Raw genomic sequence first — 22,926 nt, forward strand, 5'->3', positions numbered from 1 at the left:
TAATGGAAGAAAGTTTCAGACCCTGGTGTTAAATATTTCATGCTAAGGAAGAAAATGAGAAAGTATCTGAATGCAGACTTGTAGTGGCAACTGATCTTTAAACATTCCAAGAATTCCTTTTTAAATTTGTATGCCTGATGTGTGACCCTTTTCTTTGGTCTTTGATTTGTCTGGTTGGGGTTTTCTCTCAAGTATGCTGCAGTTCTTAGAATCCTAGAAGTTAAAATTGTTAAATTTTGATGTGCCCTTAAAATCACATTAGACCACTTGGATGCCTGAAACAAGGAGTTTTAAATCTAACAGCAAAAACCTGTTAGATGAACATTCATAATAACAATTTTGAGTCAAAATTGGGAACATATTGGGAATTCATTTGCCATAGACATGTTCAAAAAAATAAGAATTTCCACTCATTTATATACACAATAGCATCCAACTTTTTTTTATAGATACTCCCCGCCCAATTTATTGCATTATGGTATAGGTGTTTTGTTCCTCTTAATTACCACCAGAACATCTCATCTATCTTTTTTTTTTATGAATAACCCAAGTTTTATCCAGCTAAACAGTGCTTTATTACATTTGCTGTCCTGGTTAGACAATTACTACTGATTAGGTTGTCTGGGCTGTATAAACCTACAAAGTGGCTCCTTTACTGCACCTGCAATGTATTAATCAGGTTTTCTGGGGTGCATAGGTCTTTGACTCCTTTACTCTCTCAAGGTATCTTTCTTGTTCTATGGTATTTAATTAATCTCTAGTTACATGACTGCATTAAACAATCTTTTATTGAATTCTGTTCTTCAGCTATTGATTAAATTCTCTGAGGGGTGTGGGTCCATTGAGTTCCTTTCTGCAGGTTGGTGAGGTAGTTTCTCAGGGTCTTCTACTGACACTCAGCTGACATAGATGTAAATTAAAACCAGCTAAAGTAACACAGTCAAACATTCCTTAGCTAAGTAATCATAGTTCATTTCAAAATTTTTAAAGGACCACAAAATTCCTGGCTAACTAAGTTATAATTTGCCATCAGGCCTCTCCTGTTCTTTTAAATAGGTGAAAATTGAAGGCCTAGATAGCACTGTGCCTTGTCAGAGGAGGAAAACTAAATGCTTTCCTTCAGTTTCTGTGGGATTTCATTTTATGTTACCCTGGCTTTTTTCCTTGTATTCCTTACTCTGCCCACGAGGTGGCAACACAAAGCAAACACCGCAGCCAAGGTAACTCCAGACTTTTGGATGCTTAAAGTTTATTTGGTACTATTCAGATGGTATTTATTTAGTAGAGAGCACATATTTTTAATCTGTATTTATTTACTAACGTTTATGTCTTTATGTATTATATATTATATTAGAAAACATGTATTTTCATATGTATCTACTAAAGTTTATTTCTTTATAGCTATATATAATAAATATTATAAATCATAAAATCACAGAATCATTAAGTTTGGAAAAGGCCTCTGAGATCTTCAAGTCCAACCTTTGACTTCCACCCTGTCAACTTATGACACTGGGAAGAATTTAGATTTTTTAAAAGTTAAAATTATGCTAGAAATTGTACCAAGTCATTAAAAATAAAAAAGAAAACAGAACAAAAATCCTGAAAAATGTGAATTATTCTTCCTCTTTTTTTTTTCATGTATTGCTTTAGGACAAACAGAAGATGTGATCATGCTCCTGAATTTCGGGGTTGATCCCACTGTTCCAGATGCACGGTCAAGATATGTCATAGATATCTTGAAAAAGAACAAAAACTTTGATGCTGTAAAAGAAATCAGCACACAGATTGAGAAAATCACTTCCTCTGGGAAACAGACAGGTACTACAGCAGTGTGTGCTTTACCTGTTTTAAAATTATAACCTTTAGGTACAAAATCATTTTATTTCAAATAAGTTATTGTGGGTGTGTTTCATGTAACTTTCCCTGTGAGTTGTCGCTGTGATCTCTTACTAGTCAGTAGTGAACATTTTGTCCTTGCTTGAAAGCAACTGCTGGCCAAGTGATGTTCAGATCAAACTTGGCATCAAACAAAGTTTTTAGGCTACATCTCAGTTTTCATGTGTGTATTGCTTATAAGTTTATTGGGAAACACTGGGTTTTATTGTGCTTGCATCTTACAGCTCCTGGCAAAGGAGGTTTTCTTTCTTTACTGTGGAGATCTCTGCTCTGGAGAAGGTTTTAGCACAGTGGTTCTCCATTAGGAGGTTAACACCAATACCTCTTGTGGTAATAATGGCTTTGGTTGGCATTTCGGGTTGCACTGTCTTTTGTGACCAGGGTGTTTTTGGTTTTTTTTGGAGATGCACAAGCTGCAAGTTTTCTAAGCTTAGTGTAAATGAGAGGCTGGAGAATGAGCCTCAGCTTTACACGTAAAAGTCTGAGGTTAGTCATTCTTTCTAAAAAGATGACCAGCGTTGTCTCTCTCTTTGTTGTAAGAGATAAAGCTACTGTTTGATTTGGTCTTTCATGTGTCTAAATTCCTCGAAGCATTTAGGAAATCCAAGCCAAGTTTTTTGGTGTTTGTTTAGCATTTATTGGAACATTGTTTAAAATCTGCTATTTCCCATTACATGAATATCTCTTAAAACTTGTAGGTAACATTTTGGTGTGGTGTATATTTTTGGCTTTGTTTTTTTAATTTTAATAGGAGAAATTCTTTTATGGCTGTATTTTTAAAATGGCACTGGGGAATAAGACAAGCTCATTAAAAGTGTACACTGCAAACATTACTGAGTTTAGTCATCTACTCTAAAAATTCCGAACAATTATATAATTGCAGCATTTTCCTGCCTGCATACAGAAGCTATTACAGTTTTCAGCCTAGTGAATTATGGTAAATGGAGTCGTGGTTTGACCTCAGCTGCCAGCTAAGTACCAAGCAGCAGCTCACTCACTTCCCCTTCCCTCCCATGGTGGGTTGAGATAAGAACAGTCTAAAAATTGAAATAAAGTAAATTATTACCACTCCTATTATTATTGTTATAGTTATAAAAAGGAGAAAGAGAGAGGAATAAACCTCAAGAAACACACATGGTGCACAGTACAATTGCTCACATCCCACTAACTGATGCTCAACCCATCCCCAAGCAGCAATGGTCCCTTCATGGCCAATTCCCCATAGTTTATATAATGAACATGACATTCTTTGGAGTGGAATATCCTTTGGCCAGTTCAGATTAGCTGTCCTGGCCATGCTTCCTCCCAGCTCATTGTGCACCTGCTCGCTGGCAGAGCATGGGACATGGAGAAGTGCTTGTCTCAGGGTGAACACTCCTCAGCAACAACCAAAACATCACTGTGCTATCAGCAGTATCCTTGTCCTACATCCAAAGCATGGCACTGTACCATTTACCAAGAAGAAAAATAACTCTATCCCAGGCAAAACCAGAACAAGAGTGTATTTGATGAAAGTATCAAATTTCCTTTGGGGTCAGAAATCCATCACAGGACTGGCATTGGCAGTAAGAGTTTCAGCCATCTGTTTTTAATCTGTCACTACACGTTTCTTAGAGCCCTGGGATGTAATGCATTACAGTCTTGCCCTGAAAACATGCTGGCAAGGAAGTGGATTTTCAATTTCTGTAATGTTTTGCAGGAGAGAATGAAAGTGCCGCAGCTGATACAGATTCTCTCCAGGATGTTCTGGAACAGTTTGTCCAGTTCTACAGGTGTGAAAATGGAGCACATAATAAAAATGTATTGAAGGAAGATGCAGTTAAGCGATTTCTGAGATGGCTGTCTTCTGTGAAAGGTGCAGTGAGTTCCCAGTTCTCCCTTTCACAAAAATTAATTGCCGTGAAAAATGTGTTTGGTGCTAACATAAACTTACTGCCCTTTTACCCTTCCTTCTGTTATGTGTTTCTGTAACTTTTATGACTGGAACAATGTGCTTTTAATTACATTTAATGTTGTGTTTTGCACTTAGAACCAATGGAATATGCACAGAAATTCATGATGTATCATAATGTTCAAACTGATTTGGCTGACAGCATAAAGATGGAAAGATATATTTTGCTGTTCCTTACTTTCAATTTAACAAGTTAATTGTTCTGAAATTAGTTTACAATGAGGTGGATTTCATTATGTGTCTTTTGAGTGAGTTATGTTGTCTTGACTGTCTTGCAGAAATCCCTGAAGAAATCTCATGCGACATCTCCAATGCCTGTGCTAACAGCTTCATAAAACAGTTGCTGGGGAAGCAAATGTGGCATAAAGTTTTGCTGCTCCTAACAGGGAAAGCCGATGGGGAAAGTCCATCAGGTGGAGGACTCTTCAAAACCTGCAGTCTTTCAGATGTTGACATTGGCAACATTATCCAACAGTGTGAAAAATTGGATGCGCAAGTGAACCTCATAAGATGCTTGCTTGAACGAGGAGGTGAAAAACTGTGATATTAATGTGCTATAAGAGATGCAGTATGTTATTTGACATGTTGGGAGCAAGATAGTCTCAAAAATACCAACACATGGGGTTTTTGTGGCTCTCTGTAAGTGCAGCAGCTTGTTGGAATGCCAATGCATTGGCTGCATCTGCTGTGTGGGACATGGCGTAGCTAGTAAGGCTGCATGGGTGGAAGATGTTTAGCAAATTAAATTTTTCCTCTAGGGTTAGTAAAAGGCCCAGGACTATCATTGCTCCTGCATCTGTAGTTTTTCTTGGGCCTCAGTTTCTCTGTCTTCAGCCACAATATTGTCCTGGTAGAAAGTGGAAGCCACAGTCTTTGAGTTCACTCTGCTGTTATGCTACAAACAGGGGACTTCTTCATTGATTTCAAAGGCATGACCAGATGTCTTTCTTTTTTTAACTAATGTAGACATCATCATACTTTGTGTTTTGCATGAGCTTATTCCTTGGATCCCTCTGGCATATTTCATTTAATCTTACAGCTTGATGTTAGCTATAAGTTATGGACACATGGTCCTGTTGAAGCCTTTTGAAGGTCACAGGAACAAGGAGGCCTCTTGTTTCAGTCAATGACTGACTGACGTGGAGAAGATACGGTCTGGCCTTTATGTCTTTCTATCACAAGAGAAGGACTGGTTGTTCAGTTTAGTGGGAGACAAGGGGAAATGATGAAGATCTTCTTAGTCGAAAAGTGTTTTAACAGATACACATAAAAAGCAGGCAAAAAAATACCCCTCTCACCTGCCTGACAATCAGCATCTGACTGCATCTGTTGAGAGCCTTCTGCAATTAGCAGATTGATGTGTGAGTTTTAAAGCCTTATATTTTCCTGTCCTTCACACCAGCTCTGCCTGATGGTTTTGGAACCAACTCTGAAATACCACTGAAAATATGCCTCAGAAAGAATTATTTTGAACTGGCATATTTGCTGCTGACCAAAGGTGCGGACCCTCGAAACCTCTCTGTTACACAAGGAGACACTCCTCTGCATGCTGCAGTTTTCATCTGTTTAAATAAAAAAGGTAAGGCTTCTGCTGTTGGAAACATTCCCCATTCCTTACCTGCCCATTCTGCTGTTGCAAGGACAGTGGATCAGGATGTCTGACCGTGTCTCGCTCAGCCCCCAAAGGGATACACAGCTGTTAAGCTGATGTGTTGTGCTTTGTGGCTCTGCTGGCTGGGACTGTGAGGAAAGGTAATGGCAGCTCGGGTGACATGGGGGAATCAAGGAAGGCTCCTCTCTAAAACCCTGTAAAATGAGTGCTGGGTGGGTTGGAAGAAACAAAGGTAAAGTTAGAGCAATGGCAGCAGACTTTGAAGGAAATCCTGCAGTGGCATCTGAAATCTGTTTATCAGTTTTTGTTCAGTCATAAATCAAGTAAAGTTTTGTTCAGGGGAGGAGTGAAAGAACTGTAGGGCTTATGTAAAAATATAAAAAGTTAGGATAAACTGTGAAATTGATCCCCTAAATCAGGTTTGATTTTAACTTAGGAAAAAAATGCATTTTTGAGTTGAAGGATTAAAATTGTTTAAAATATTGAATTTATTAATTTTTAAAGCATAAACATTTCATTGAATGGCTTTAGAGAGATTACAAGCATAGATAATGCCAGTTGTCATTTTAAAATCAAAAGATTAAGAAACCCCATGACAATATGTTCTCTGAAGTATTTTTCACTGTGCAAAGTTTTTGATGTGTAATTTCATTACAATGATTTTGGTATACCACTATTTTACAGCTAGAATATAAATGTTTCACATATATTGTCTCATTTAAATCACATCTATTATCTGGATGAAATCTAGAAAGCTGTTGAATATATATGTTTTTTTCCCCGGGGAGGTAACTAATCTTATTTTGTAGGAAATTGCTCCAGGGACCTCAAATATCAGGAAATAATTGGGATTTCTTGCAGGTTATTTTAATAAAGCAAAGTTATCTGCAGCAGATTACTTCTGGGTGCCTTATTAAAGTGAACCAAATGACCCCAGAGCACTATCTCGAGCTGCTGCTTGTCTGGATGACAGGGCACCAGTGTCCCTTGGGAAGTAGTCAGGGCTGATGTTGGAAAATGAACAAATCTGTCTGTACCCAGAGGTTAAAAAAGGAATGAAATTGACTGATGCTATGGGAATAATTGCAGCGCTAGGAATTTCTAAAGCTTTGCTGCCTGTGTATTGTTTTTCCTGAAACTTGGGAAAGCTCAGTTTGAGCTGTTCCAGGTGAGCATGTTTTATAAATGTGAAATGTAGATTTTGTTTTTTGTTTTAAAAGCAACTGATTTTGATTTCCTAGCAGCAGAAAAAAAAAGTATTAAAATTGTTGGCATACAATGCAGACTTGTAAAGTGAGTTAGTTTATTTTCTGTTTTTCTCCTACTTTCAGATGGCATCGGTTTAAACATCCTAAATTATCTGCTTGACCTCTTTGCTTCAAGACCATCTGACTTTCCATATCTTAATCCAAACATACAAGATGACAATGGAAATACAGTGATGCATATTGTTTTCCAGAGAGGATTTTCAAAGCAGACTAAGAGAATAGTGGAGTTACTGGCAAAATTTGACATTAACTTCAACATAAAAAACAAATCAGGCAAAGATGTGATGCATAGAATTAAGAAGAGAGATCCACTGCTAGAAGCCTGGAATATTGCCATGCAGGAGAAGAAGAGGCACCGCCAAGACAGAACAGGGCAGTTGGTTAAAGCATCTAAACCCATTCCAGCCTCTGAGATTTCACAGTCAAAGAGCACGGGGCGTTCTTCATCTGGGTTCTCATTAAAGGCACCATCTGGCAACGCAGTGCATAATGATTTAAAAACCCCATGTTCCATGAAAACAAAAAAGGGTCAGTTGGCAAAGCAGGAAACAGAAGGAATAAACAGCCCCTTAACGCTGCAGGAAAGTCTAGTGCAGGCAATCACAGCTTTAATTCAGCAACTGAAAGTGAGCGACACCCTGAAAAAGGATCATCCTCTGGTGCAAAAACCATCTTCAGCCCAGACTAACTCAGAAGAGGGAAGGAGTTCCTTGCAACCTTGTGGAAGCATAGCTCATCCTGAAAGAAAAGGGGATGACTGGGAGAAAAAGAAGGGAGCAGGGGAATTTAGTATGGCCCTGCCTAATGGAGAGAAGGAAGAACTAGAGGAAGAAAAGGGGAAGAGTCTGGATATTGAAGCATATGTGCAGGAGTTTGATAACATGACTTGGGAAATAGAGTGCACTCCTGAAATGCTAAAGACTTTGAGCAGTAAAGCTGTGCCTCATTATCTGAAAGCTAAAACCATCATGACAATTAAGCGCCTTGGCAATGGGGAATGGTCTAGGGGCCTCCAGAAGCCACTGAAACACTTGAAAGCTGATATCCAGCTGTATGAGGCCAAACTGGGCAAAGGTGCAAGAATGCTATGGGAACTTGCCATTGACTTTTCTCCTCGTTGCAGTGAAAGTCCAGAAAAGATCATGGAGACAGAACAGACAAAAAGTCGTCTAGAAAAATCAGGTAGAGTTTACACAGAAATAATTAGAATTTGGGCCATTGTTCTTGACCACTGCAAGCTGAACCGTGTCTTAGAAAATATATGCATTTCCTACAACCGTGGCTTATCCTGCATTTTGAGGAAAAAGCTCAAGGGTATAAACGAAGGGCATCAGAACCACAGTGTGACAACGCAGAAGCGTGTTCCGCGTTGTTATGTTGAAGACATGGAGGCAGAAAAATCAAAAGAACTTACCATGCCTGAGTATTTCCCTCCAGCTAGTGCAGCAGAACTGGAATACAATATAATGAAATTCCACAGCTTCAGTACTAACATGGCACTTAACATTATAAATGATGTGCAGTCTTCTGTTGATTACCCTTTCCGTGTTGGGGAGCTGGAGTACGCAGTGATTGATCTCAATCCAAAGCCTATGGAGCCAATCATTTTAATTGGGCGAAGTGGAACAGGGAAGACAACTTGCTGCTTGTATAGGCTTTGGAAGAAATTCTATTCATACTGGGAAAAATCCACCTTGGCAGATGGACCTCTGTTGGAGAGGCAGACATGGCAGCAGAGACAGTGCAGTGAAGTTGAAAAAACTAGTTCAGGGAAGGAAGAGAATGAACCAAAACACGAGAGTGATAATTCAAGTGAGGAGCAGGTGAGTGATGAGCAAAACCAGGACAGCGAGGATGAAAAGGTTCCCGTGGGCACAGCTGGTGCAGAAATGAATTCCTGTGGTGACCATGAAGAAGACCAAACGTGTAGTGCAGAAGCATCAAACAGGCTGGAGCACCTGCACCAGATCTTTGTAACAAAAAATCCTGTCCTGTGCCGAGAAGTTCAGAAGAATTTCATTGAACTTAGCAAGTCTTCCAAGGTGACCAGTCACTTCAAACCTCTGGACCCAAACATTCACAGGCTACAAGACATTAAAGATGAAAATTTTCCACTGTTTGTCACCTCCAAACAGTTGTTGCTGTTACTGGATGCATCCATGCCTGACCCATTTTTTCCAAGAAATGAAGATGGAAGTCTTAAAAGAGCAATTGTTGGTTGGAGTCCTCAGGAAGACTTGGTTGTACCAAATTGGCAGGATGAGGATGAAGAAGGTAATCTTGAAGCAGAACATGGTGATGATGGAGGAGCTACAGATCTGTGTCCTAAGGAAAGCGATCCTTGGACTTTTGTGACTTACAGCGTATTTGCAAATGAAATATGGCCAAAAATGATAAAGGGTAAAAGCTTGTACAATCCAGCCCTGGTTTGGAAAGAGATCAAATCATTTCTGAAAGGCTCTTTTGAGGCACTGAGTTGCTTTGGGGGCAAGCTTACTGAGGAGCAGTACAAAAAGCTAGGCCGAAAGAGATCGCCAAACTTCACGGAAGACAGGAGTGAGATCTATTACCTCTTCTGTCTTTACCAGCAGATACGATCACAGAGGGGTTACTTTGATGAAGAAGATTTGCTGTATAATTTATCTCAAAGACTTTCGAAGCTCAGGGAGCTGCCATGGTCCATCCATGAGTTCTATGGTGATGAGATACAGGATTTCACGCAAGCTGAGCTAGCCCTGTTGATGAAATGCATCAATGACCCCAATGCCATGTTTCTGACTGGTGACACTGCCCAGAGCATCATGAAAGGAGTGGCTTTTCGTTTTAGTGACCTGAGGTCCCTGTTTTATTACGCAAGCAAGAGCTCTGTGAACAAGAAGCAGCGTGTTAGGAAACCGAAAAGGATTTATCAGTTGTACCAGAACTACAGGTCCCATTCAGGTAGAGTAACAAATTTATTTATGATCGGAGCCTGGGCTCTTCAGATGTCACTGATAATTGAAGTTTTCTGCTGCAGTTGAAAGCCAGTCTCTATGTGGCCTGTTTTTCAAAAAGATCAGATGGACAGCATTTTCTGATAGGTCAGTTCTGTTTTTTGACAACTCAACTGGAAAATCAAAAATGAATGTTTTTAAAATTGTAATTTTTTGAACTCATGCTTACTCAATGCTTTGGCTGTCTTTGAGGGAAAATTTAAGAAATTATCTTTCCCATTTCTGTTGTCCTATCCCCCAAAGCACTAGATTTTGTAGCACTGGTGTGCTGCTTCTGCTTTTCTTACTTGTTTCCCATTTGTGATCTTTATTTTGTGAGAATGCTGCCAAGCCACTGTAGCATGTTTTCTGATCCTTAGAGGCCCAAGAATGACATCCACTCAAGTTGCCAGAAACATAAATTGAAGCTTACAGCTTCAGCCTTCCCTGGTCAGTGTTTTTGTCATATTTCTTGATTCCAAATTTCTAGCAGAACCTTTTAGAAGTGTGTTTGCAAGGACTTCAGGCTGAAATTTAGAACTTGTATTCTGCTTTTTGCAGGTATTCTCCGTTTAGCATCTGGAGTGGTTGATTTGCTCCAGCATTATTTTCCAGAATCTTTTGATCGCCTTCCTCAGGACCGTGGTCTCTTTGATGGGCCAAAACCTATTGTCTTGGAGTCCTGCAGTGTTAGCGACCTAGCAATTCTGCTGAGGGGCAACAAAAGGAAAACACAACCCATAGAATTTGGAGCACATCAGGTTCGCTTTTCTTAGGCTTTTTGTAGATTCTGCCAGCTCTGTTGCTAAATAATAGTCTTGTATGAACTGCCCACAACTTTCTTTTTTAAGCCCTTGTCTCACTGATAAATTAGGCATTTCAAGCTTAGAAACCTTTATTGTGTTGGTTTCTGTTTCTTCTTAATACGTCTGGTTCTTTCTGTTCTGTTTTTGGTGTGAGGTATTGTGTGAGGTATTGTCTGACCTGTTCCTTTCTAACTCCAAATTTTCTTACACCAGATCTAAAACTGTCTGCACATACCACGCATTTGTCAGTCTTCTAGTGGCAGCTTTGTGACCTTTTTTGTGAAGTGTGCTGAAATGTCTTTGTGTTGTCTAGTTTTTAGAAGGCTCTTGCATTATCATCATGTTTGTCTTTCTCTATGCAACTGTTACTTTTTTCCCCCCTTTGTTGCTTTCTAATGTTTTTTTTAATGTATTTTATGGCAGGTGGTATTAGTGGCAAATGAAACTGCAAAGGAGAAGATACCTGAGGAACTTAGTTTGGCACTTGTACTGACAATTTATGAAGCAAAGGGCTTGGAATTTGATGATGTCCTCCTTTACAACTTTTTCACAGATTCAGAGGTATTTAATTCTTATTCTTTTTCTGCATTTTTTTCTGAAGTCTCTTTCTTGCAGTCTAATTGGTGGTTCAGCTGGGAAAGGATTCCCTCTTTTCTCTGAAGATGAGTGGTTTCATCACAGTAGAAAACAGAGAGGTCATACGTTTATTAATTGAGAACGTGTTTCCTTAAGTGCTGCATTTTCCTTCAGGTTTACTGTTAAAAGTTAAGGGAGAACCTTGGGGTACACACCACATTGCCCACACACACACACACACACACACACACTCTTCTGCTGCACACCAAGACTACTCCTCTGACACCAGCCAGGCAAGTATTCCAAATATTCCTTACTGAACATGCCTGAGGACACTCCGTGTACCCATGACTGAGTTACTCTGTGATTAAACATTCAGTGTGATCAGCCCTGTTGCAGATGTCCACTGCCTCTGCCCCTCAAAACAATGTCTTATGTGGTTTTCAGCAGATGAAAACCACAAGAAAACTGAGGGCAGCTTACTGGTGGCTCTTCACAGAGGTTAGTGAATGTTATGTGATGAGGGCGGAAGGAGGGAGCTTGAGGTAAATACTGGCTGTCACAGTAGATTTCTCAAAGTTGATTTGTTTCTGGGGATGCAAGTTGTAATCAGGAAAACAACAAGCCATTTATCAGGATTTAGAGAAGCAGTTTAGCAGAGTTGAGTTGTGTAGAGCATTTTAGCTTAGACTAATGTATGTCAGGTCTGGAGAACTGTTTTCATACAATTCTTCCGTGTTTCTGTGAGTCATGAGTAATTGAGTTGATTTGAGCAGCTAAACAAGCAGGCAAGAAAGCAGCTCACCCTGAGGTTTTCTAGTTTAGAAAAGCTGAATCTCTGAACCGTTGTAAACACAGCAGTGTGGCCGTGTGCACTTCGTAAAGTGTTGGGTTTTCTTTTTATTTGTCTTGAAAATGGGATTTAAGAAGAGTCTTGTTTCAGGAAGCAGATGTGAATGAAAAATCTAGAAGGCCAAAAAGCCAAGCCCCCAAAACACAGCAAGCTCTTGACCAAACTGATACCTTTAGCTGATTATCATGTTACAATCTATGACAGGCTTAGGAATATCTTAATTGATGATTTTTTGAAATCTTAACTTCAAAATACATTTTGCAGGAAAGGTTTCCTGCTTTTTTCCCCCATGGGAAGACAGTTAACTTGTTTTGTGTTGCTGAAAGCTCAGAAATACATAGATTGTAAAAATGTTATTTCAGCCTTGTTATGAGTATTTTTCATGTTGTGCTAGAAATGGCACATTTGGTGATTTGGCAGTATTTAATCACATTGCAATTAAATGGAATTTTCAATACTAAAAGGGAAAAATGAGCGTCACTTAGAATATAGTCACGAATTTAAGGTTATTAGTTTTGCAAGGATCAGGACCCTACAGGAACAGTGTGATCAGGAGCTGGCATTTCCTACATGGCATGAGAGTGCACAGCACTGATCTGCTGCCACACTTAACTTATAGTTAGGAGTGCCTGTGCATATTTATAGACAACTTTCACATGTCTCTGTGTTGGAGTCCAATATTTTCTGACCACGCTTTTTTAGACTTTCCCCATGAGTGGGTTTTTTTTGCTCACCTCTGAGTGTTCTTACAAGAGGAGGTGTTGGCAGGTGCCATTCCACCCCCTGGCTGAGACCAGCACTAGCAGTTACTGGTGTTCAACACGAGGCTTAATACATTCATCACATGAATGACCAGCCAGATCTTTTCTGGGAACCCTGAGGATGAGAATATACGCCAGCATGGGATATGTGTGGGTCCAGCTCACTGAGCTTGTCAGTCTTGTGGAGTCAAGGAGACTTAGTGGCTGCCCTTCCTAACCTGCAGGCCAAGATCTCTCCAGTGTATTTTAGATAGTAGATTTTAGTATGACAAATTGCAGCTTGTGAATGTTATCCCACCACCAGTTACCTTTCATTCTGCCCCAGGCTGGCAGGGAGCTGCCTGCCCCAGCAATCAGCACACTCCCCCTCAGTGAGTTTGCCTGTTGTGGTACTGGGGGTTTGTAGGAGGATCCTCATCCCTAGGACTAAAACTTGACCCTCCTCCATGCTGAAGGTAACCTGACTTCCTCCACAGAGGGATCACTGTAAGGGTGTTTAGGTGAAAATTTATAGTCCACCCAAGGAGATCTTCATGTTTAATATCAAATTACTTATTTGATATATTGAGCATTGCATATAATTTGGATCTAGAAGAGTGATGTAGCAGTATCCTGAAATCCCAAGGCAAGCATAATGTAACAATGGCAATATACATTGGAATCACAATACAGATGTGACTCCCGTTAGTGCTCCCTGTGTACACACACACATATATATATACATATATGCATATATATGTATGTATTCCCATTGGCTTCTCCATCATGATGCTGGCCATCCCCAGTCCCTGAAAAGTAATATGCAGCTTGTAGCCAGCTCAAGCCAGTTGCACTCTGAAAGGTATTTTTTCTTCGCTCCTCAAATTTTCTGCAGTCTGTTGGGCAGAGGCACATCTTTTCTTTTGCCTAGGCAGCTCAGGAAGGTGTAACTCTGTACTAGCTGTTTTAGGGAAGGTTGTTTATATGCCTTGATGACCATCTGGTACAGACAAGTATCTCTAGCAAAGGCTGTGTTGAGATGTAGTTCAGATTTCTCATTGAAAATTGCTGATTATTCTTTACATTCTTCCCTGAGATAATTTTCTCCCCCAGTCTTCTCCTCTGAGCCTTCTTCCCTTGTAGGGATGAATAGGTCACACCATGCAATCTTATCTTGTGCATATGTAGGCAGTAGTAGTTAGTACATACAAATAAACCTTATTCTCTTGATATTTCAGGCTAGCAAAGAATGGAAGATAATTTCTTCTTATAGTCCTGATCTGGATGTGCAAGTGGGAAGCAACTTGCTAATTGAGGTGCCATTAGAGGATGCCACTGGTGTGCAGGAAAGGACTCCATTTAATGTAGAAATGTACAAGGTGAGTTTTTTGTAACATTAGGAATAGGAAGGACAAATTAAATTCTTAAATCTTTAAAGCAGGTAACTTTCTTAAATCCTTTCATCCTGTTAGTTCCATGTTTATCAAGGTTGCTTTACCTTCTATAGTTGTTCACATTTGTATAATATAATATAAATGTAATGTAAAATAATACTGATTTTAAAAGATAAGAGATTGTAAATGTAATTTGATTAGAGAACAAAACCTGTGTCATAGACTTTTGGATATATTTACAGAACAACTGTGGTTAAAGCAAATAGCAACTCAGCTTGTCAATATTCATTATTCCTATAGTTTGGTTTCTGATTGGTGTCACTACCTTGAAATTAAGGAAGTTGTTTAGAATCTGGTGAGTCAGATATTTTCAGGATTGTATGGTAAATTGATAGTTATATTTGTAAGTGATTAGAAGGAAAATAGCCTGTCATTCCTGCAGCTGATTTGTAGTACTAGTTCCTTATAAGTTAGATGGATAATGGCTTATGTAATTGGAGTCCCACATTTAATATTTAGACTTGCTTACTTAACAGCACTTTCGTACTTCTGTATAAATTCTCTATTTTCTTATAACTGCAAAGTATGTTTCTTTCTAACAATTTAGCTAATCCGGCGTTTCATTTATTTAATTCAATTTTTTTTGTTCTGCTTCAGATGCTGAATGGAGAACTCAAGCAATTGTATACTGCAATTACAAGAGCCAGAGTCAATCTTTGGATCTTTGATGAAGACCGTGATAAACGGGCTCCAGCTTTTAAGTATTTCATCAAAAGAAAATTTGTTAAGGTTGTCAAAACAGATGAAAAGAAAGGTAAAGTTGTTGTAAAACTTTCTTAAAAGACTGTCAAACAGTCAAAACTCCTGTTTTCTTGCTTTTAGGCTGTGTAATAAAGAAGGTTAAATGCCTTGGTCCTTCTAACAGTATCCATTGATAACTGCCCTTGCAAATTTCCACTTATGTCAGTGGGTCTTAATTCTTTTGTCTCTAAAGATCAGTTGAATGTGCTAAAGTATAACTTTATTGCTAATTCACTAGTTTAAGTTTTCTTGCTGTCATGTGAGGAGAGTCAGTGATCCCTTAGACAGATCTGATCTTGTAATTAGTTTATTGAGTTCTAACCAGTAAATTCAGATATGTAAAATATTCAGTAAGTATGGATGGATTGGTGGTCAATACTCTACTTTTTACATAAGCTTTCTATAGTTATCTTAAATATTACACACATGCAGAAATGTCATTTACAAGTCCTTTGATGTCTGGTGCTGGGTAAGGGATCCCTCAGCCTCAAGGGGTGACCTTAAGAGGTGTTCCTACACAAAGAGAGATCAGGTCACTGCTAAGCCAGTTACTGTGGAGAGAGCTCAATGGACCCTGATGGCTGCAGATATCTATAGCTTAAAGTGGTCAATTTGTAGTCAGATTTTCTGCTGTGTTAATGCAGTTTCGGCCACTTAGCAGGCCAGTCTCCAGCCATGCTCTGGGGATTTTTGTATTCTCACTGGTAGCTTCACACAACAGTATTACTACACTTGACTCATAGTTACCATTACCGGGGTAAGCACAAACATGGAGCTTGGAACGTTGTGAGATAATGCTTAGTTTTGGTACGTGTTAAGTGGTTTCTGTGCTTTATCCATTCTAATGTAAAATGGTCACCCCTGCCCTTGTAGACTTAGATGACAGCATGTTTGCTAAAACTTCAACGCCAGAAGAATGGATTGCACAGGGAGACTACTATGCCAAACACCAGTTCTGGGAGGTAGGAATATATGTTTATCTGAAATAAAGATTCTTGCTTATTCTGAAACCTTTTCTTTTCTCTGTATCTATAAAACCATCTGTAAATCTTCAGTTGCTCTGTAGCACTGTGCCTTAGTTTGTGATTTGTAGCTGTGTGTCTGCTTGTAAATGACTTACAAGAAGTGAGCAGGGAGAGCAAGCCTTTTTTTGTAATCTTAAATTGACTGCCCAGAAATTTGCAGTCTCATGAAAGAAATACATTTTAATTCACACAAATGAAAGACAGTTGGAAAAACAACTATTAGCATCCATCAGAATTGACTGATATGCGTGAATCTAAACCATGTTCTTGACAGCATCATTGCACATACTGTAGGAAAATGAAAGCATTTCTTGGAAGTGTATTAATTTGGGTAGGAAGATGATGGTTTCATTCCCTTTGTGTTTAAAAAACACAGAGATTTTACAGTCTTTTGTTTCCTAGCTTCCTAGTTAATGCAGTCCGGATATGGGATGGCAGTTAATGGCATCAAAGCAAAACTCAGCCAGGGTGACAACATCAATGAAATGTTCTACAGGGAGATAAGGGATGTATCTAGATCAAATGCTTTTGTCCTTATGGTGATTTTAACTTCCCAGACATTAACTGAGAAAATCATACAGTGGACACAAATAGGTCCAGGAAATTTCTGGGGCATGTTGAAGATAACTTATGGGTGCAGGTACTAGGGGAGCTGACTGGGGAAAGGTGACCTCCTACTAAACAGAGAGGCATTTGTGAGTGAAATGGGGATTAATGGAATTTCAAGTTGTTGACTGTAGAAGAAAAAGTCCTGCATACCTTGACCCTGGATATGGGGAGAGCGGACTTGAGCTGCAGTTAGTAAGGTCCCTTGGGAATTTGTGAATGACAGGCACTTTTTAATGGCTATCTCTGAAGTGTGCAGAAGCAGGAAATTCCAAAGGGTCTGAAGTCAAGCAAGTGGGGCAGAGTCTGGCTTGGCTGAACAGGCATCTTCTTCTTGAACTTAGGGGAAAAGGGAAAGTGTGTGGACTTTGGAACAAGGGGAGGTGACACAGGAGGACAGCAGAGATGCTCTTTGTCACTGTAGGAAGAAAATTCATGTGGCCAAAGCTCAAGTAGAGTTCAAGCTATCCAGCACTGTGAAGGATAACAAAAAGGTAATTTTAAAACGCATTAACAGCAAAAGAAGAATTGGACATAACATCAGTCCATTACTTGATAAGGTCATTTACCTCACAAATAGGCACATAGGCAAAGCAGAGACATTTAATGCCTTCTTCACCTCTGTCTTTAACAATGATGATGGACTGGAAGACTTGGGGGATGATAAACTCCCAGCTGACTCTGCACTAGTTTGAGACTTGCTGCTGCAGCTGGATGCGCATAAATCTGTTGGGCTTGATGGGATTCATTCCAGGTACTGAATGAGCTGGCCCATTTTATTGTGGGGTCCCTTTCCATTATTTTTCAGAGGTCTTGGGAGTCTGGAGAGGTCCTAGTAATTGGAAGCTGGCAAATGTCCCAGTTTTCAAGAGGGGTAGAAAAGAAGACCCTGGTAATTACAGGCCTTTCAGTCTCTCTTTGGTGCCTGGTAAAATTATGGGGAAGGTTATTCTGGGAGTTACTGAAAATAACATTTCAGTGACAATGCAGTCATTAGTCATAGGCAGCATAGGTTCACTATGGGAAAGTCCCACTTAACCAACTTAATTTCCTTTTATGACAGGTCACTCATCTAGTTGACCAAGAGAAGCCAGTAGATATGGTATATTTGGGTTTTAGCAAAGATTTTAATAGTTTCTCTCACAGTCTCTTTATTCTGGATGGAATTGCAGGACACAGCTAGACAAGTCCATAATATATTAGGTGAGAAACTGGTTGTCAAGTCAGGTTTCAGAGTTACAGTAAATGGGGTTATATCAGGCTGGTGGCCCTTTGGGGCCAGCCTGGTTGGATTGCCCAGTGCTCAATTTACAGGCAAGTAAAGCAGCCCCATGAAAAGAGATGTGGGAGTTTGGGTTGGTGGCAAGTTGAAGATGAGCCAGCAGTGTGCCTCAACAACGAAAAAGACAGACAGTGTCCTGGGTGCATCAAATACAGCATTGTGAGCCAGTCAAAGGAGGTGATTGTCCTGCTTTGCTCCATGCTGGTGCAGACTTACCTGGAGTAGTTTTGGACCACTCACCTCTGTGCAGATTTGAGCACCACAATATAAGAAGGGCAACAGACTGTTAGAGTGTGTCCAGGGGAAGGTGACCAAGATGATGAAAAGTCATAGAATCATAGAATGGTCTCTTCAAAATAGTTTTGAAGAGACCTCAAGGCTCATCCAGTCCCAACCCCCTGCCATTACCACGGGCAGCTCTAGAGGACATGTCTTCAGAAGAGCAGCTGAAGTCTCTTGTCTTGTTCAGCTTGGAGAAGAAATGGCTGAGGGGTAACCTCATCACAGTCTACAGATTCCTCAAAGGGAGGTCCTGATCTCCTTTCCCTGGTTATTAATGATAGGACAAGGGGCGATGGAATGAAGTTGGATCAGAAGATCAGATTGGACATAGAAAAGGCTCTTGACTGAGAGAGTGGTCTGCCACAGGCACCCCAGGAAAGTAGTCATGGCATTAAGCCATGAGTTCAGAGTTCAAGAAGCATCTGGATGACATTCTTAGTCATGTGGGAATGTTTTAGGCAGTCCTGCAGGGAGCAATAAGTTTGCTTCTATTATCCTTATAAGTCCCTTTCAATTTGAGATGTTCTGTGATTCTAAGAAATAAAACTTCAGATACTTTTTTGATCACAGCAGAGGGAAAACTTCTGTGTTTTGAAGGGAACAACATAAATTTTTTTGAAGGGAAAATTAATATTTATAACAAGACAAAAAACCAAAGTAATCAGTTGCCACTATACAGATAATCTGTATCTCCCCTTGAAAATAAAAGGCAGTTTTCTAAATGGACAGGAGAGAGTTGAGGAAAAAAAAGCCCACGCAGCTAAAAAAACCCCCATCTTGATATCTGAAGTGTATTAGCTATATTATCTGTAAATCTGTTTTCTTTATAACCTTGATTTTTGCTAATCAGTGCTGCCTTTAGATGACATTGTCGGGTGACTTTGGCGGTTCCAAGGGTGGCTTGCAGTGTGCAATTTCCAAACAGAAGCAACACTAAATTAATGGCTAGAATAAAGAAATTGTGGTGTTGCAGAATAAGCAGGGTGATACAGCCTTGCTAGGAGCATGGTAATTCCTGGTGTTTCTGTTTAGTTTTCACAGAAAGATCCTGGTATGATAAAAGCGTTGAGTAAATGTTGCTTGCTTTTCGATTTCACTTTGCACACATTGGTCTTCTTCACTTTTAGTAATATGTTGTAGATGCCTGGTGACTTACCAGTTAATGGTTAAGGCTATCATTCAGATTGCATATGCTATTTGTTCTATCAGCTTACCGGGAATTCTGCTTTCACTACTTCCATGTAATATTGTACTTAATGTTCTCATTTTGGTAGATGCACATAAAGCTTTTCTTTTTGTCCTAAAAATATACCACAATGTTTTACCTTTTCCTTTTTCCAGGCACCCTGCCATTCTTTCTGCTTTCCATTCCAGTGACTGTAAAATTAAGTACTGCTTTTATGTGATAAGCCATGGGGTGGATGCACTTCTGTGAATGCTGTGTGTGATTTCACCCCAGGTGGCTGCCAAATGTTACCAAAAGGGAGGAGCAGCTGAGAAGTCAAAGCTGGCCCTGACACATGACGCTGTTCTCAAAGTGCACGCGAAGAAAAGCAGCCCAAGGTAGGGTATCAGTGCAGCTGAGTGAGTGTCACTTTGTGGTGCAGAGGGTGAGATTCACACCACAGGTCTGGGACCTGACCAGAGACTCTGGAGAACAGTGCAGGAGCGATGTCTTTGTGTGTTTGTGGTTGGCAAAAGAGATTTAAGAAATTGGAAGTTCTAGCATTATAGGATCCGGGGCACTGCTCCCTCTAGGGAGCAGTGGAAGGGCTGTCCAAATGAAATTGGCCCTTGCAAGGGCTTACTGGTTCTATGAGAGGAAAGCAGCAGGATTTGCATTACGTCAAGAGGCTTTACATCCGTAGATACAGATAGGAGAACATATGCCATCAGCAGTGCTGGTGGCAACTCACTTTGTTGAGTGAATATGTTAATCCCCACTGCATGTTCACTCAACAAAGGAGAGGGAGTGGCGGTGTGCATTGGGGCAGAAAAGCTGCTAGGAAGAAGTGAGTTTTGGAGTAAAATTAATGTTACAGTCGTTTTAAACTAAACAAGTAGGACCAGATCTGAACCAAAGGACAGTTTTAAAGGAACAGATTTTGAGATGAATCATATAGTTCATGATTTCAGCTTAGTAAAATAGCTCAAGAGTTTGACAGGGGAGAGAGTTTGCAGTTTCCCGAAGAGGCTTGGAAACTCTTTGGGAGTCATCTCAAATAAGACAGGAAAAAACTTAATGGAGAAAGATCTAAACCTAACTGAATCAGTTCCTGTTCATGTTCTGGGAGACCAGAAACTAGCAATGATAGCAGCATGGGAAAGGAATGACTAGATCAGAGGAAGCTGGCACACAAGGGAGAAGAAGGAAGATCTGAAGAAAAGCTATTACTGGAGTTAGTTGAGATTTTATCTTTTTTAATTACCTGCTTTATATTAGTGCCCCTGGTTAGAAGCATAAGGATGCTCACAAAATTTCGTGATTATAGAGAAATTGTTGATGGGACTGATAAAACTTTTTCTCAGTTCACTGTGCTTGTCAAAAGCTTGCATAAAATTTGAGAAGGAATTTGGTGTATTAGAATACGTTGACAGAACATATGTCACAATGAAGCTGCCAAAGTTGAATTCTCTTTTTTAATAGAGGTATTAATGCTGGTGTAAAAACTTAAGTAAGATTTTCATGTGTTCTATATGAAATCCTCTGTACAGTTCTGATTCTCCAGGCTTGAGAATCATCAATTCAATCTAGATCATGCTGCAGTGATACTTGGAAGGCTGGGATTGTTTGGTCAGACAGAACATAGGCTGAGAACACATTTGCTTGTGTCTCTAATGACATTGGTGCTAAAGAGCAGAAAGGAAAGAACAAGTTAAGGAAAGAGAAGCAGTACAGAATCACAGTAGTACAGTACAGTATATTACAGTATAGTATATTACAGTATAGTAATATATTAGTTAAAAAAACTCAAAAGAATCTTTTGACTATCAGAGCTATCATATTTTGGAACAGACTTCTGGACAGAGCAATGTCAGCACAAAATATAATTAATTGTAAGATCATAATTCATCAGGTAATGTATTAAGAATAATGTGTCATGTCAGTATTGGTTGGATTCAGTGACAGCTCACATGATCCTAAACTTCATTTGGATGTTAGTGGTAATTTTCTCTTACTTTCTACAGGGAAAAACAGATGGAATATATGACATTGGCTAAGACTTACTTGGAATGTGGAGAACCAAAGCTATCACTAAAATGTCTGATTCAATCAAAGGAATTCCGTCTTTGTGCAGAATTGTGTAAAAAATTAGGAAAGGTATTAAATCGTCACCATATCACTTTCCTTTTCCTACAGAATTTTTCCTCTCATATTACTCAGAAAGTAATGTATCTTTTTGTGTCATGGTAATAGCAAAACTAAACAAGCTCTTTAAGCTGGGCTGTTCAAAAGGAGTAATTTGTCAGAGAAGAGGCGGAAGAGAAATGAAGTGGAGCATGATGCAATTATGCAGGCTGGCTTTATTTCTTTGGCTTTCCTCAAATGTCATTATGAGGCATTTGCAGTCAAAAATTAGTGAATGACTGATGTAATGAAACTTAGGCTGTTGCTTCATTCAGTACTCTGATGATACTGAAACTTCATTGACAACAGTCATTTAAATGGAACCTTAAAACTTGGAAGGGTTAAAGTAGTGTGCTAACAATATGTAATATTTTTATTTTCAGTATATTTCCACTAAAAGAATATAAAGTGGTTGTTCAGAAATATTTGAAATTTGAGATATAATGTTAGTGTTCTCTTTCTGCATCCATAACTGTTTTAATTTAATACTATTCATTCTGAAAAATCTGTAAATCAGCAGAAGCATGTGTAGTGTTTTCTAACAGGCAGAGCTGGGTGGATAAATTATTTTGAAAACCTTATAAAATACCTTTCATTTTATACTCTAGTTTTTCAGACACAAATATTTTGAAGTTTTTTTAAACAACCTCTTCAGTTTTAGTGATGGTTACTTTAATATATATTTAATTTTATTCAGATACTTTAATTACATTTTATTAAAGTGTACTTCTTTATGAGACACATGATGGAATTACAAGATTCATTCCATGCATGTAGTTTTGACTGTTTACAGCACTTCAGTTTCATTATTGACTTCTGCATTGCAGATGAAAGATGCTGCAGTTTACTATCAGAAAAGCCAGTGCTACAGAGAAGCATCTGAATGTTATGAACTAATTGAGGAATTTGATCTGGCCATTAAAATGTATTGTCAGGAAGAGCTCTATGAAGAAGCAGCAAAGGCAGTTGAAAGGTATGTCTTGCAATATGGTATTAGAATATAACTGTCTTTTGCATTTCCAAATTCCATATAATGCATATGGTTCACTGAAAAATTTTCAGAAGGGTTTTGTCTACTGACTTTGTTTACATTACCTTTAGTAATGGTAACTGCTTTTTTGAATGATTAAATCTTCTTTAATTGTTCAATCAAAACATTCAAGAATTACAGTCACTTTACCAGCAAACAAGTTTTTAAATCATCCCCCTGAAACATTAATGAAAATTTATCAGCATAAACACAAAAAATCTGCACTACCACATTTCTCATGAGAAAGATGATAATGAAAGCTGATGATAATTTACTAATCCAACAGGAAAAAGTTACTCATTCTCAGCATGAGTGAGAGAATATTTCACAAAACTGGCTTAGGGGATACCTCAATAATTTTACATCAGCCCTTAATAATTAATTACTGAATATTCTAAAGTGCATGTTATGAAAGATGCAACCAGGTGTTTTGCTCAGACATTCAATAAGCTACAAAGTATATGCAGATACATACACCAG

The 22,926-nt window shown here is 39.1% G+C and overlaps 1 protein-coding gene across 3 annotated transcripts in view; it reads left to right on the plus strand.

Annotated features, from left to right (window-relative positions):
* The window catches only part of TRANK1 (tetratricopeptide repeat and ankyrin repeat containing 1), a 51,392-nt gene that overhangs the window by 21,135 nt on the left and 7,331 nt on the right, over nt 1–22,926 (plus strand). For all 3 annotated transcript variants that reach the window (XM_030971634.1, XM_030971632.1, XM_030971633.1), the window contains exons 9-21: nt 1,654–1,821; nt 3,599–3,754; nt 4,129–4,380; nt 5,253–5,429; nt 6,794–9,670; nt 10,264–10,463; nt 10,932–11,069; nt 13,916–14,056; nt 14,729–14,885; nt 15,746–15,834; nt 19,527–19,630; nt 21,257–21,389; nt 22,244–22,389. In XM_030971634.1, the coding sequence (XP_030827494.1) occupies nt 1,654–1,821; nt 3,599–3,754; nt 4,129–4,380; nt 5,253–5,429; nt 6,794–9,670; nt 10,264–10,463; nt 10,932–11,069; nt 13,916–14,056; nt 14,729–14,885; nt 15,746–15,834; nt 19,527–19,630; nt 21,257–21,389; nt 22,244–22,389 (4,738 nt within the window). The remainder of the gene's footprint in view (nt 1–1,653; nt 1,822–3,598; nt 3,755–4,128; nt 4,381–5,252; nt 5,430–6,793; nt 9,671–10,263; nt 10,464–10,931; nt 11,070–13,915; nt 14,057–14,728; nt 14,886–15,745; nt 15,835–19,526; nt 19,631–21,256; nt 21,390–22,243; nt 22,390–22,926) is intronic.

This window comes from Camarhynchus parvulus, chromosome 2 (genome assembly GCF_901933205.1).
Source record: "Camarhynchus parvulus chromosome 2, STF_HiC, whole genome shotgun sequence".
Lineage (NCBI taxonomy): Eukaryota > Metazoa > Chordata > Aves > Passeriformes > Thraupidae > Camarhynchus > Camarhynchus parvulus.